Raw genomic sequence first — 16,928 nt, 5'->3', positions numbered from 1 at the left:
ATTTATAACATTGAATAAATATAGATGAAATAAAAAAAAATGTGTCAGAACCGCTTAAATTAAATAAACATTAAACCATTGAATAAATATACCAGCCAAAGCAGAAAACACAAGTGATATTGACATTCATATTCATCAACAAACAAAATACCAATAAACACTTTTTTAATTTATTAATAAATATTAACATCATCATCAGCAGCAATTGCAATCCATGGTTCCTTAAAAATAAGTCCCCTAAACATGATATCACCACAAAGAAAAAATGGAAAGGGAAGACACAAACCATAGTGTTTCCACACCAAAACAACAAAAAATAACATCACCATATCAATGGCTTCAATTCCCTCAACATAAAAAAAATCTGTTTCCTTGGAATCCCCACAAAGTGTTTGAGTTTTGTCCTAAGAGAGAAAAGTAAAGAAAATAGTACAAAAGAAGGATCCTTATTAATGTCACAGAAGGAAGCAGATTCATGGGGCTTCCTGTTAGTCTGTTTCTTGGTCCTTTTCTTCCCAGGTACCATCTCAAAACTCACCCTTTAGCTCCTTTTGCTTTTTTTATATGAATTAATAGTCATTGGTTTATTTTATTGATGAACCTCACAATATAGCTTAATATAATCAAACCTCATTAACAATAAGAGCATGTATATCAACTTTAGATTCTATGAGCAGTTGGTTTCCTATGTAGTTTAGTTTTTCCTTAGGTTGATGCTGTCTCCTAAGTTTTTGTCTTTTCTTGTGTTAGGTAAATTGGTTGCTGGGGGTTCAATGGATACAGACAAGCAAATTATGCTGAAGCTGAAATCTTACATAGAGAATCAAACTGTAGGTGACACAGGAAGGTTTATGAACTGGAACAACTCAAATCATTGTGATTGGTCAGGAATCTCTTGCAGCCTCATCAATGGTTCAGATTCATGGAGGGTTGTGAGCATAGACCTCTCTTCAAGTTCCATATCTGGTGAGATGTTCAGCAACTTCTCTATGCTCACTGAGCTCACACACCTTGATCTCTCTGGGAATTCATTCATTGGTATGATTCCTGAGGACTTGAGGAAGTGCCAGAACCTTGTGTACCTCAACCTCTCCCACAATATTCTTGAGGGGGAGCTGAATTTGACAGGCTTGACGAGGTTGCAGATGCTGGACTTGTCTACAAACAGGATTCGTGGGGAAATTCGATCGAATTTCCCTGCCATTTGTGAGAGTTTGGTAACACTGAATGTCTCAGAGAATCACTTCACTGGTGGGATTGATGGATGCTTTGACAAATGCCTCAGGTTGCAGTACTTGGATTTGAGCACCAACAATCTTACTGGAAGCATATGGACTGGGTTCGCAAGGCTCAGACAGTTTTCGGTGTCAGAAAACTATCTCACTGGGATTGTTCCTTCTCGTGCTTTTCCTGAAAATTGCAGCCTTGAAAAATTGGATCTTTCAGAGAATGGTTTTGTTGGTGAGGCCCCTAAGGATATTGCTAACTGCAAAGAATTGGTGACTCTTGATCTTTCCAGCAACTATTTTAATGGGACGGTTCCTAAAGAATTCGGATCGATCTCAGGACTAGAATCATTGCTCTTGGGGAACAACACTTTTTCAAGAGATATTCCAGATTCCCTTTTGAACTTGTCCAAGTTGTTCATCTTGGATGTGAGCAACAACGGATTTGGTGGTGATGTACAAGTGATTTTTGGGGAACTCAAGCAAGTTAAGTTTCTTCTCCTTCAATCAAATTCCTACACTGGAGGACTGCTCACATCAGGAATTTTCTCATTGACAAATCTTTGCCGATTAGATCTAAGCTTCAACAACTTTTCAGGTCCATTACCTCCTGAAATCTCTCAATTGTCAGGTCTCACTTTCTTAACCTTAACCTACAACAAGTTCAGTGGACCAATTCCAGCTGAACTTGGAAATTTGACCAACATTCAAGCACTTGATCTTGCCTTCAACAATTTCAATGGCTCAATCCCTCCAACCCTTGGAAAATTGAGTTCATTGCTATGGCTAATGCTTTCGGATAATTCGTTAACCGGTGAAATCCCACCAGAGTTGGGAAATTGCTCTAGCTTGTTGTGGTTGAATCTTGCAAACAACAAGCTCTCTGGAAGCTTGCCCTCAGAATTGGCCAGAATCGGAAGAAATGCAATGGCCACATTTGAATTGAACAGAAGAAATACTATTGGCAAAATCATTTCTGGAAATAGTGGATGCTCAGCAATGAGGAGATGGTTACCTGCTGATTACCCTCCATACACGTTTGTGTATACTGTTCTCACAAGGAAGAATTGTAGAAGCCTTTGGTACAAACTTCTCAAAGGCTATGGTGTTTTCTCCACATGGACATATGATTCTTCCTCTAAATCATCACAGATAGGTGGTTATATTCAATTAAGTGGGAATCAGCTCAGTGGTGAAGTACCTGCAGAAATTGGTAACATGGTGAACTTCAGCATGCTGCAATTGGGGGATAACAAGTTCTCTGGGAAGTTCCCATCAGTCATTTCAAACATGGCACTTATAGTCTTGAACATCTCCAGAAACAATTTCTCAGGCGAAATTCCAGGCGAAATCAGCAACATGAAGTCTCTTCAGGATCTTGATTTGTCTTGGAACAATTTCTCAGGGCCAATTCCTTCAAGTTTGTTCAACTTGGTTGAGCTTAGCACATTCAACATCTCATACAACCCCTTCATATCTGGTCAAGTGCCACAGAATGGATTTGTGATTTTTGACAAAAGTTCATATTTGGGTGACCCCCTCTTGAGCCTCCCTAGTTACATTAACAACACCAATTCTTCACACAAACATAAACACTTGACCAAGTCCACAAAATTTTCTCCATTTTTCATGTGTCTTTCTCTATCACTGGCCACGTTGGTCTTTGGACTCATCTGCCTAATAGTTTATTTCTTGCTGAAAACTCCGAAGGTGGAACAAGGATACCTTAAAAAGGTGGATAATGATTCCACAAGTTCAGGTTCATCACCATGGAATTCGGATACTGTCAAGATATTCCACTTGAACAAGACAGTTTTCACACATGCTGATATCTTGTTGGCAACAGGGAACTTCAAAGAGGATAGAGTCATAGGAAAAGGTGGATTTGGGACAGTGTACAAAGGAGTGTTTCCAGATGGTAGAGTAGTGGCAGTGAAGAAGCTTCAAAGGGAAGGTATTGAGGGCGAGAAAGAGTTCAGAGCCGAAATGGAGGTTCTGAGTGGCCATGGTTTTGGTTGGCCTCATCCAAACCTTGTTACACTCTATGGCTGGTGCCTATATGGTTCCCAGAAGATCCTTGTTTATGAGTACATAGGAGGAGGAAGCTTGGAGGATCTAGTCACTGACAAAGTGAGATTAACATCAAAGCGGCGCTTAGAAGTGGCAATTGATGTGGCAAGAGCATTGGTCTACTTGCACCATGAATGCTACCCTTCAATTGTTCATAGAGATGTTAAGGCTAGCAATGTGTTACTAGACAATGATGGTAATGCCAAAGTCACAGACTTTGGACTTGCAAGATTTGTTGATGCTGAGGATTCTCATGTTAGCACAATGGTTGCTGGAACAGTAGGGTACGTTGCACCGGAATATGGACAAACAATGCAAGCAACAACAAAGGGTGATGTGTATAGTTATGGGGTTTTGACTATGGAGCTTGCAACTGGGAGAAGAGCAGTGGATGGTGGTGAAGAGTGCTTGGTTGAATGGGCTAGGAGAGTTCTGGGGTTGAGCCATTCTGAGCCAGTTTTGGTCATGGAGGGTGAAGAGGAGATGCTTGAGCTGTTACAAGTTGGGGTTAAGTGCACAAATGAGTCACCACAAGCTAGGCCTAACATGAAGGAGGTCCTAGCCATGTTGGTCAAGATATACAACAATAACCCTAGTGGAGAATCAGGTTATGGCCACCTTGTTTAGTCCTAGTACAGTTAAAAACTGTGTGATTAGCAAGTTTAGTGATTTTGTCATAGGAAAACAATGTGCATAGTTTAAGTTACCATACAGTATACATAGAAAGAAAAACAAAACATAAAACATGTCATGCACAGTTGATTCTTGTGTAAAGAAAGAAACTTCATCATTCAAGTTGAAGAGGTTGCTCAATTTTGTTTTGTAACTCTCAGATTTGTCATTGCTTGTAACTATGATTTAGTTTTAACACTTTCAATGAATACTGAGCATTTTCTCTTCATTGTCTTCATGACACGGTATTTTATTTTTCCTTCTTCTGTACTAACATCTACTTCACTCTTCTTTTTAATAATTCACGTTGAATGAAGAGAACATTGTCACCAATCATAGTTAATTCAATTTAAATTATAAATATAGAAGAAAAATGAGTTTATGACTTTGAGGCCTGATGACATTTGTATTAATTAAAAAGTATATCAGGTAGGTTTTATCCCAACAAATATATTAACAAATTAATGGAATGGTCAGCCTTTTTAGGCGATATCAATATTAAGTTAATATATTATTTTCTTTGTAGTAAATTCTCCACAGTCCAAATAAAAGAATGGTATTACAATGTATTAGAATCTTCAAAGAAAGAAAAGAGAAAAAGGAATTTGTGTTTGTAGGTTTTCTTTATAGCTTTAAGAGAAGAAAGGATAAACAATAACCTTCACAGAGGTCTTTGCACAAAATCTGTTAAAGATCAGAATGGTGTTGTGTTCTAGAATCCATCACTGTCACCCTTATAAAAAAAAAAAAAGAGGGGGTGGAGGCTACCTAATTGATCAACAACTTGGCCATAAGCCCATAACACAAAAAGAAACTTAAGAAAGTCTTCAGTATTCACCCTTTACTGCTATGTGCTATTACTAGTTGCATGTTAAGATTTGCTTAATTTTATTCTTCTTTATGTTTTCCAAATAAACATCTCATTGATTCTAAAGCTAGTATAACTTATTTAAATATACTAAAGTTATTGTGAAATTACAACAAATATGCAAAAGTGAGTTGGTAATATGAATAAGCATGCCATGTACTGAAGAAACAAGCAATTCTAACACATCATTGGCATTGCAAAAGGGTACTATCATACTATTTTCACCTTGAAAAATGATAGATTGTTCATTGTCAATTATACCCTCCTACCACATTATCAAAATTTGAAGCCTAAGGATCATTTGGTCAATTGCCACTTTTACTCTTACAGTGTTAACAACTACTTTTATCATAGTTGTTCATAAGATAAGATGGAGAGTCCCTTGAACTTACCTTTGTTGTGGATATAGAAACCAGGTTCAGGGTCATTGAGTAATTTATATTGCTAATGCTAAATAACATTATTTACAAGTAATAACTATATAGTATTTACTTGAGTTAACTCATGCAGTTTTATTAGTTTTATGTACCTAGAATTTCTTACTATCAAATTTGGTTCATCATAAGATTGACACAAGGAATTGGAAAAAATTCATTTGAGATCATGGATGGTAGGTGCAGGAAAGAGGAGAATACAATGGCAGTGGAAATTGCAATCCAGAGAGAGCTGGCACATAGGAAGAAGGTGGCAGCACCACATTTGAGATCACCAAATTCTAATTCCACTAAGGAGGTTTTTCCTTTACAGGTGATGATGATAATCTTTTCCTGTCATTGTTTACAACATATTGTTCCACAATCAATATCCTTTTTATTCTTTTTAATTATTATTCTTTGTTTTTCATTTCTGTCTACTCATGTCTCCCACTGTATTTTTCTAGCTTTCTAAATGCTGATTCTTTTTGACAAATTAGATTCTCCTTTCTGGTCTTATAGAGTAGAAAATACTCTCCTTTCCCCCTTTTTCTTTTTTCTTCAACTTGTTTTATCTTTGGCCAGTAGCCTAACACTACTGTTCTTTAACCAACCTTGTTTTGGTTACTGTCACGAGACAAGTGTTAGCGAAAAAAATTGTGTTAAGAAAGGATGGAGACAAAATTAAAATCGTCTGAGTCGCAAGACGACTTTTAAGATAGTTTTTATACTAAACTAAAGACACATAAAATATATGTATTGAGGACAATTTTTAAAACAAGTTTTGTACCTTGAAAAAGAAGGAACTTGAGAAACATATCTCTACTATCTCACTATCTACATCTTTTTTGTCCTAAGACAAAATCTAAATGCTACCTACTGCTAACTCTTTGAAGGGTGCTTAAGACTATTTTTCCTTCTACTCAAACTCTGCCATCTATACCTCTATACCTCTATACCCAAATTCAACCCCCACCTAAATCTTCATTATATAAAAAATGAATTGGACTATTTACTTAGTTAATACTTTGTTTGGGAAATATAATAAGTTAAGTAAACCTGTTGCTTTGCATAGTTGTCATCATATATATAAGATTTACTATCTATGAATCTTAAACTTGTTTCTCAGGTTAAATCACCAAGTCAAGCTTCCAAGTCAATACCATTACCAGGTTCAACTCCAAGGCTATCTTTGAGTCAACACCTTTCTGGAACCAAGAGAAAGAAAACATTAGTCAATGCAGAGGCAGATAATAGTGTGTACTGCAAAATCTGCCAAGTATCTTGCTCAAGTCCATTCAATCTCAAGCAGCATTTGATAGGCCACAAGCACAGGGAGAAGCTGCTAGAACTCGAATCCGGCGAGAAAGCTGGAACAAGTGAGAGTAATAGAAGCTATGAGAGGCAATGGTGTGATATATGCAAAGTTTCATGTATGAATGAAGAGTTGCTGAAGCTTCATTTTCAAGGTAAAAAGCACAAGTCTCAATTACAGAGGTTGGAATTTGATCAGCAAGGTGGTGTGCAGCTTCAAAATAAGCAACAAAAATGGTGTGAACTATGCAAATTATGGTGCATTGATGAGTTTTCATTCGAGCAACATCTTCAAGGTAGAAAACACATCTTGCAGCTGCATGCTATGGAGAAAGAAAAAAACAAATTAAAAGAGAAAGATGCATTGATATTATGAAGAAATATGATCACAAAAACAATGGTGACATATAGGACCAATTTAATATGCAGCAACTATATGCAAATATGATCTAGAAATAGTATGCTATCATTAGTTTTCTTTAACAGAGACTCAGATAAGCATGAAACATTTTTACTCATGCTAATTATCTTATAAGTTTTGTTCTAAGCAATATGAAAATATAAATCAATTGAGCTACATATATAAACAGAAAATAGTTAAGAAATATGTCTAATTTAACCAAAGAGAATATAGAAACTGTGAGGAAAGATAAAAAAATATTACTCAATTTACAAGAAACTTAACACTTTTTTCAATTACATTAAAAATATGACAAGAATGACTTCAAAAAACAAAATGATTAATTATTAGAAAAGACATTCTAGCGCACAAGCATCTCGTATTAACGCAGAGTCGGAGAAAGAATTATACCTAAGGAATATAATATAGATAGTCTAACCTGATAATTATATCAACGACTCATTTCACAACTCGAATCCGTAACCTTGGGTTCACATTAAATACAATATAATTGCATGCTTTCTTGATCTTTGTTGTAAGGCTCTTGATTATATGTGCAAAGTGCAATATATGGGCCAACAATAGCACATGCAAATGCTTTGAATGAATATTTCTTGTCTTTCTTTTAGCAAAGTTGTTCTCAGATTGATGAGTGCTTTGAAGCTAGTTACATGCATGTTCACATGTAAAAACACAAACATGAACAGTAACACCCTGAATTTTAGCTGGTCTGCTTTAATTTTTGTCAAATCAAAATATATAATCCCTACAAAAATTTTCAGGCTACTTAAATATTCCTATAAGGCTATAGCTATATATTGTTTCATGATGAAACCAAAGAACAATTCAATTATTCACATTGTATAAGTGCAGAATTTGACAACTCCTTTCACACATGCATGTTTCAAATTTTTGGTAGGCTAGAGATGATTTGTTTTGCATATCTTCCCCATTATAGGAATTTGTAGGGTCCATTTTAATCCATGCGTAGAATAAATATATTAATTATAAGAAAAAGGCATGTGAGAAATGTTACATAACATAAAATAAAAAGACACTACATCTAACTCAAAATCTTTAGATGTTAAATGAATGAGTCTCTCATCTTATAAAATCCTCACTCTTCCTTGCTTTCTTTAATGTTAGCCTAACTTCATGCACTCCTCACACTTGCAACATTAACAATTACATATCATGAATCAAAATAATGTTAAGCATATTGGATTTAACTAAATGTGTTAAATACTTAAATGTATGTTGATAAAATAAAACCAACTAAATAAAAGAGCTGGCTTCTTACAAGGAAATCAGTAGCATTATTGCTAGATTCTACAAATAGAGAGTTATGGATAGGCTCTTATTAATCAGATTATGAAATCCACTTGATGGCTAGATTTCCGGCTAAAAATTTTCATGTGTCTGTGAGTAGTGATTTCAAGTCATGGATAGAAAGTTGAGACATATTTGCCATACTTCACATCATTATTGTCCTGCACAAAGGAACACATCACCATCAATTGCTCCTCCACTACTATAACAACTAGCTAGTGCATATATTACCTACTATTATCTATAATTATTATTTAAAATAAATTATTGAATTTGTTATTTATATTTCTTACATTTGCACTCTCAAGTTGTCTATAAATTGTGCATGCATAGCATTAGAATGAGGTAAAAGAGAAGAGAAGAGGAACTAGTAGGTATATAATATAACTATTTTTAGGAGATACATAAACAATGGAATGCTCTAGAAGATCATCATCAAGAGATGTTTCTCTTAAGGAACTTAGCAGAAGGCTGGCTGAGTTTGCTGAAGACAGAGGCTGGGCTCAGTATCACAGCCCCAGAAATCTTCTTTTAGCTCTTGTAAGTAATAATTAAGCTTTAATTAAGAATAAATGACCATTTGTATCTATAAAAGATGAAAACACTGACATATGTACTCACACTAGATCAAAACTAAACTTATTCCTATGCAAGATGCTCTCTGTGTGACAAAAGTACCTTACGTGACCCTCCAACCCTCCAAAGACAGGATACTTTTGTCACATGGAAGGCATCTTCCGTGGGTACAAGTTTAGTTTTAATTTAGTGTGGGTACATATGTCAACGTTTTTATTTTTTATGGGTATAAATGGTCATCTATTCCTTTAATTAATTATTATAAGACTACATAATTCATGATGAATTTATGTATGCATAGGTTGGGGAAGTGGGGGAGCTATCTGAAATATTCCAATGGAAGGGAGAGGTTGAAAAAGGACTACCAAATTGGAGTTCAGAAGAAAAGGAACACTTAGAAGAAGAAGTCTCAGATGTGTTGTTGTATTTGGTGCAGCTTGCTGATGTTTGTGGCTTGGATCTTGGTCAAGCAGCTCTCTCTAAAATTCTCAAGAATGCCAAGAAATATCCACTAAATAATAATTAATACAAAAACCAATGCAAACTTCATGCCACTTAAACTATATATTATGGAAAAGCTTTTAAGTATATCGGTAATATTTCAATAAATTTTAACGTGGATCTTAAATATATATATTATATATATTTTTTATAATTAAAAATGAGTGAAACACTAGTGTACGGATACACTTAAATTTTTTTTATATTATGTACTACACTACTAGCTAGTGTGTTGTTATGAGCGACTTTTTATTTTTTGTGTTGTAGTAGTAATAGTGTTTTTCAATAACCTAGAAATTTAGTGGGTTTTTATTTTGTTTGAATACCACAAATCTGTAGTTTTTATTTTATTTTTTTTTGTTTTAATTTATAAAACCGATCCACCGATTTGTTCTACAATTAAAAAAAAATCCAACCTACACAATACTGAACGTTAGTTTTGTAGTTTTTTTTTTAATTTACAAAATTGATTCACCAATTTACTCTACAGTTTAAAAAAAAAATTAATCTACACAATATCGAATGTTTGATTTGTTGCTCACCCAAATCGAATACTAAGTTTTCTTACTTTCATAATTCTGAGTCTTTAATTTGTGAATTATAATTTTAAAAAATATTTTTTTCCATATTTATAAAAAGCACGTCAACAATCCATAGCAATGGATAACACGTAATAAAAATTTATTATTAAAAAAATTAGCCGCTATGAGCTACTTCAAATAAACAAATGATGATTGATATACTAGCATATATTTATGTAGTTTTTTTTTCCTTACATCTAATTCATATGCAATTTTTCTATTATAAATTAGATCATAATAACCAGTCCCATTTGTGATAATTAACCTGAATGCAAATGATTTATTTTTAAAAGGTAAAGGATTAAGTTGTCAAATTTTTTTGTCAATAACTAGTTTGTCTAATACAAAAATATTTAGGGATCAATTTGGAGCTTCATGCTAATTATAAAGAATAATCAAGTAAATTTAATTAAGTGGGAATTGGAGCCTTTAGATAGTTAATTAAAAATAAAAAATCATCAAATTTTTCATTTTTACTTTAATTGGAGCCTTTAAATTCGTAAATGGAGTTAAATCCTTGTAAAACTTTGTTTCTTCTCTTTCTTTTTTCTTTTGTAATAATTTGTGAACTCATTATTATTTCTTAACCACAAACTAATTGATCAAGTTAAACTCAAAATCAAGGAATATAAGTGTATTATAAAGTAGGAAAAATACGCTGAATCTGAAGATTCTAATACAAATACGTTTTAAGTTAGAACATGTGATTATATAAATAGTAAATTAGTTACTACTTGAAAACTTGTTAATAACGAGATGATTGATTAATAGACAATAGTTGTTAGTTATATCTACTTCACAGACGGGTCTTCTCAAAAATTTTTAATTAATAATTTTGTAAAATATAATTTCATACTATACAACACGAAAAATATAAAAAAATCTTATACTAAAATTATTTTATACCACAAAATCAACTATTAAAATATATAAAATAATATATATAATTATAAAAATTCAGATATAATTAACTTAATACAATGTTAAAAGTTAAAAATTAAATAATTTAATAAATTTAATTAAATTATCGTCTAAAATTTTTTACGATGAGTTTCACATATGTTTTCACCATAAAATATTGGGATAAAATTTTGAGAAGAAGAATTTGCAAGGTAAATCGCAACGGCCGTTGAACTGTAGCTCAAATGACACAATTTTTTTATCCTTATTTAGAGGTATGGCGTTCGAATCTCACTCCTAACTTTTAAGGAAAAAAAAAAATCGCAATAGGCTTCGAAGTTGCAAGTAGGTGGATCGGTTGTTCTGCGATTGGAAGTTATGGTGGTTCGAAGCTAAGGAAAGGAAAGTGTCTGACAGAAACAGAATATGGTTAGGAGCGCCAATTTCAGTTGCTGGTCTCATTCCAAAACATGGAGACAGATCTCGATCAGCATGGACCTGCTTTCCTCAAACACGGTCAAACCTCTCAGTCTTTGTCTCTTTCTGATATCTTCACTCTTAACGATGGATCTGTAACGCCTGTACTCAAGGTTAGGGTTTAAGCTCTCTTTCCTGCACACTACTTGTTCTTATTTCCGCTCCAACTCATCATTAATTTCCATATGCAGCCTGCAAATCCTCCTGTCAGAGCTAATGTGTTGTACATGAGCCCCGAATTCTCTCTCCCTATCGCGTAAGCATCAATAATCTCTACAAATTTCTTTTATTTTGATTTGGATTCATAGGATTTCCTACTAGATGGATACTTATATATATACATGTATGTGTATCATAAAATCTTACCTTCAAAATGGACTATTGCTAAACTTTTCTAGGTAGATGCAGAATGAAAGATGTAATATTATGATCTATTCTTTCAGCGTTGCATAGTTCCACAGCGACAATACATTTATTGCTTCATCTTTTCTAATTACCATCTTTTTTAATGTTATCCGCTGAGTAATTATTTTTTTTCTTTACTACTTTTTACCAAGTAATTTGATATTCATGTAGACTTGCATGATACAGGGAGGCTGTCAAAAATACTTTTAATCCATACTTTGATAAAGGTAAATTACCTTCTGGTTTATTTGTTTAAAGATAGTTGCTGCACCCTCTTCTCTTTGTTGTTTGTTTTATTATTGGCATTCTGACGTGTGTGTCCATTAGCAATCTGGTTTCAGAACTCTACTCTCTACCATTTTAGCATGTTTCATGCCTCCCACCATATTCAACCTGTTCCGGCCACAAAAGAAGAGGTATGATTTCATTTTAAGCGTTTCTGTTTCTTCTTGGCAGTTTGCTAATCTAACTCCTCGTGATAAATTTTTATTGCAGATAGAAGCTGAAGCATCTTCTGTTCAGGCTGTTGCAAGGACTCTCTGCCCTTTGAAAATTGTTTTGGATAGAGTGGTTTTGACTTCAACTGGGGTGCTCCTCGGTTGCTGGCAGGTTACTTTGCCTAATCTAAAGGATCATTTATTTGTACCCTTGTCCTTGACCAATGTTCTTCTAGGTTGTGTTTGGTAAGTGTGTTAGGAAAGAAAACACGAAAATACTGGTTTAAATATAAATACAAGTCGAAAATACTGATGCATACAAATACAAATACAACACAAAAGGAATAAATTATAAATCGCAACAATGAGAAATTATTCCTTGGTGCTACTACTCTCTCTTGCATTGTTTACCCTTGTCCCTCTTTCATATTGAGTGCTGTCAAGTTTAAATTTAGAATGGTGAAGGTAGACCAATGTAGAAAGTCATTAGATTTTGGACTTAAGTGGTTAATTAGTCTAAATTTTCTGATGTTAGACCATTAGGTAAATACATATGTTACGTTTACTTGTATTTGTATGGTTCATGCTTTTAAATAAACTCTTTCCTAGGTCTTTTTTTTAGGTCAGTTCTTTTTGTCTTTAACATTATTTGTTGCCTGATTTGGTAATTGTTGAAACGCTCAACCTGTGCATCAATCAGTAATGCAAGAAAATTTAAATCAATAACTACAAGAAGAAGGAGAAAGAAACCATATTTATAATTGATTCTTTATATAGAATTGTATCAGTACTAGAAGTGCAAACAGCATCAGTAAGTCATAAGCCTAGGCTAATGATTTAGTGGTTTTTCTGTAGGTCAACTCGGGGACAGACCCCATAACTATTCGCGCTAAGTTGAAGGAGGTGCTTCCACATGCACCGCAGAAGCAGCTTGTAAGCATAATTTGAATACTCAGTTTAGACTTCTTGTCTGATGTAATAGATTCATGTATGGGATCCAATCCTTTTGTTTTTCTGAAGTTAATTGGTTATTAGAAATGAAGTATGCCAGAAAAATTGCACAAAGATATGGTTCTTGATTACCTTGCATTATTTTCGACTGCAGTATGATGCTGCAATTCTTCACACATCATTTGCAAGGCTCTTGGGACCCCCTAGAGCATCACCTACGGTAATGTGTATCTACAGTATTTCTTCAAATTTTATTGAGTTTTACATTAAGCTATGTCAATGTGAATTTTATGATGTAATGTATTTGCAATGGAGTTGGATTTTTCATAATTGTCTCTTATGTATTAGTTAAGTTGTCTTTATTACTTACTAATTTGTTATTAGTTATTACTTCAGAAGATCCCTATAAATTTCTATTTGGCATCAGTTTGTTTCACTCTGCATACAAGTGTAATTGCTCTCTATAAGGCTTTAGCATTCATTTTGTAGATATAAAGTTTTCATTGTGCCTCTACCCAATTGCTTCAGTTTTTGAGTGCGTAATCTAAAATTCAATCCTTGTTGTCTTCATTTTTTGGAATAATTTTTTTGTTCTCTTTGGCAAACAAATAAAAGAGTTGAGTGTTAGGCTGTTAGCACTTAGCACACAATATGTGAACATATATACTGTTCATATCGTGTTAAGCAGTAGTCATTCACGTGTCGTCCCAGTTACTAAGCTTTCGGGATAGATTGTTCCTCACACATTTATAATATGACTTCAGCATATATATTTTCTAAACTTGGGAATTCAATTGAGGAATGGTGAACTGTCAAGTAGTGTTGAGACACAATGAAATAAAGATGCAATAGGACAGAAAATATAGCAAGAAGTAATGTAACAACTTGAAATGGGGGTGTAGTAGTTACAAGTTGGTTGCATTTACTTATGCATTTTGATTTCCTCATTGCTGAGCAGTGTTGTGGAAATGTGCCTGATTTATTATGCGGTAGGTTTCTTATTCTATTATTTACTTCCAATTTTTATTGTATGCAGGAGCTGCCTGAAACATCGGAAAGTGTCCAATTTTTTCATGATCTGGTTAATCGACTTAACCGTCAGATCCGTGGATTCAAGGTTTGTGGTTTTATTGTACCAATTGTAATTTTTCTGGCGCAGTAATAAGAATAAGAACAACAGGTACAAGTTGAAACCTTAATTGGAATTGTTTTGGCTCTTCCGTTTTAGTTTTGCTGTTTTATCCTCCTATTATTCTTGCCAATAAGCCTTAACCATGGTGTTAAAGTGCATTGACTTCTCCTTCAAACAAATTCAGGCAGAGGTGTCAGAACTATGGTACGTGGAGGAATTTGATCTGCTTGCTCTTGCTCTAAATGGAAGAATGAACACTCGAAAATACAAACTTGGCTGCTCAAGAGCCTGAAGTTAGAAACCCACGAACATGTACACACACGAATGACACGATGTTATGAATTGACTCTTCTTTTTTTCTCTGTAATATTTTAAGTTTTATCCCAAAAGATGTTATGATGGTAATAATATTAAACCAGAGTTATATATTGGAAATCAATTTCATAATTCAGTATAAGTTATTTTTTTGTTATTTTTTATTTGTTATTTTGACCTCAATAAATCGCTATTACCGACTAAACGCTGATTTTGTATGGGCTATATTTATGTTGAAGAGATCACAAAATTTGTATCTATGCTTGTGTTTCTTCCGAATTAGGATTAAGATCGTGGTCCCCACTGCACCTAGTTAGGAACTAATGAAAAAGGACAATAAACGAAAGAGGATTTAACAAACTCACTCCATTGAAATAAATAAAATAAATGAATAAATTGGAGAGGTGAGAGATCTCATCAAGGCATTTTGTTTTATAAAGTTTGAAAGATCGCTTCTGATTCTTTGTTGCTGTAAACTAGGTGTATCTGATATTCTTATTCTAGGAAGATTAAGTTGATACTTGATACTGATGTGTTTACACTCAGAAATATAAACAAAAAAGCATAAACACAACTATGGTGGAGAGAAGCTAGAGGTGAGTTATTAATGTAACTAGAATGAGACCCACAAGATGTGCGGACGGTAAATTAATGATAATATATAATAAATATTAAAAATAGTTATGTTTTGTAAAATTAAATTAAATATGTGTAAACTAAAGTTAAATTTAAAATGTGTTTTGTTTAATAATTTGTAGTATAAAAAATTTGGATGTTAGAGTTGTACAAAGTGACATTTTTATTTGGTGGTTTGATTTTTGCATTTGTTTTGGTTGATTTTATGTGGTGCTTGCCTTCTTTTTTCTTTATTGGTTGTTGTTAGAGTTATTACTTTCTTCTTTCCGTCACTAGATTTTAGTGAAAGCATGTTCTTTATGAATTGTTGAATTGTATACACTTTCTATTGTGTTGTTTGTTCCATCTTTAAATGTATGTTCTTCTGTGTCTTGAATTTGTATAGTTTTCTTTTTTCTTAATCTCTTAATGTGCATGCAGTTTCCAATGATATCTACAATAAAAAAATGTGTAGAATTTTTTTTAAATAAGTTATTTTTAATAAGAATAATCGAAATAGTATTAAGTGAAATTACCTGATAATATTTTTCTTTGACCCACTCTGTTAGACAATGTCTTAAGTGATGCAAATTCAAAATAGTGTTGGGAAATGTTCAATTTAAAAATACAATATGTTTGTTTTGTACATTTTCATCTAATATAATCATTTCTAAGCAAAGAAACTCTTCTTTATTTGTGGGTGTTAATGTTTTTCATAGACGAATCACGCAAATTTTGATAAACCAATTGTCTGTTTGTTTGATGATATTGTCCAAAGAATGATGCTCCATTGAATAAGTTTGGAATCACGCGAATTTTGATAAACCAATTGTCTGTTTGTTTGGTGATATTGTCCAAAGAATGATGCTCCATTGAATAAGTTTGAGATGTTATGTAGTGCGAAAATAAATTTATTGTGTTAAATTTGATGTTATTTGAAGAAATAGTGATAAGAGATTTATATAAGTAGTTCAAATAGTATGGAATTTAAATATTTGTAATGTAAAATTTATTATGTTTAATAGATTATTATGATATTTGTAATATGGATGTTTATTACATTTAATGAGTTATTTATAGAAATTAATAAATTAATTATTGGGGTTATAAATTTTTTGTATTGTTTATAACAGTAAAATATAATAAATATAATGATATGGATTCTTGTAGGTTATAAATTTGGTTAGACGTTATTAATTTTTAATTATTATTATTAGTAATTTTGTAGCTTAATTTGTATATATTTTTATTATTTGTATATTTTTGTATATTTTATTTTTTGCTGATATAAAAATAATAGTTGATTTGACTAAAATTAAATGATTAATTTTAAAATTTTTTCAAATAAATAATATTACTAACATAACATTAATAAAAAGAGTAAAATATCTTAAAAATAATATGAATTAAAAATAGATTAGTAATATAAATAAGGCATGCTTATGTCATTACTAGCTTTTATGTTTTGGTTTTCAAGCTATAGAAAGAAGGGGAGAGGCCCGGGCGGGTGGGAAGAAGGGGATAATATTATTATAGTATTTTAATTATATATATATTAATAAACCAATTTTAATATAGAATTGTCCAAATTCCCTTAAAACGAAAACAAAAAAGTTATTTGAATATTCTAAATTATATTTTTATGTAAATCGAATTTATTAAATTCATTTATCAAAATATATACTAAATCTAATCCACTAGATTTAAATTGCATGCAAATGAAATTTGTGTATAAATCGAAACTAA

At 32.7% G+C, this 16,928-nt stretch overlaps 3 protein-coding genes across 3 annotated transcripts; all 3 read left to right on the top strand.

Moving 5' to 3' along the window:
* The first annotated feature begins 201 nt into the window (after positions 1-201).
* LOC107463564 (probable LRR receptor-like serine/threonine-protein kinase At1g74360) lies at positions 202-4,197 on the top strand. Its single transcript, XM_016082373.3, has 2 exons — positions 202-519; positions 751-4,197. Exons 1-2 carry the CDS (start codon positions 453-455, stop codon positions 3,921-3,923), a joined length of 3,240 nt encoding a protein of 1,079 aa, XP_015937859.1. The 5' UTR covers positions 202-452; the 3' UTR covers positions 3,924-4,197.
* A 4,458-nt stretch (positions 4,198-8,655) lies between these two features.
* Positions 8,656-9,607, top strand: LOC107463489 (uncharacterized). Its single transcript, XM_016082285.3, has 2 exons — positions 8,656-8,832; positions 9,170-9,607. The coding sequence occupies exons 1-2, from the start codon at positions 8,704-8,706 to the stop codon at positions 9,392-9,394; spliced, it is 354 nt and encodes a 117-aa protein (XP_015937771.1). The 5' UTR covers positions 8,656-8,703; the 3' UTR covers positions 9,395-9,607.
* A 1,699-nt stretch (positions 9,608-11,306) lies between these two features.
* LOC107463597 (uncharacterized) lies at positions 11,307-14,724 on the top strand. Its single transcript, XM_016082419.3, has 9 exons — positions 11,307-11,440; positions 11,519-11,583; positions 11,919-11,959; positions 12,060-12,148; positions 12,228-12,341; positions 13,025-13,102; positions 13,275-13,340; positions 14,157-14,237; positions 14,437-14,724. Exons 1-9 carry the CDS (start codon positions 11,321-11,323, stop codon positions 14,542-14,544), a joined length of 762 nt encoding a protein of 253 aa, XP_015937905.1. The 5' UTR covers positions 11,307-11,320; the 3' UTR covers positions 14,545-14,724.
* Positions 14,725-16,928: the final 2,204 nt, after the last annotated feature.

Source organism: Arachis duranensis, chromosome 8 (assembly GCF_000817695.3).
Source record: "Arachis duranensis cultivar V14167 chromosome 8, aradu.V14167.gnm2.J7QH, whole genome shotgun sequence".
Taxonomy (NCBI): Eukaryota; Viridiplantae; Streptophyta; class Magnoliopsida; order Fabales; family Fabaceae; genus Arachis; species Arachis duranensis.
This window is presented reverse-complemented; position numbering and strand designations above follow the sequence as displayed.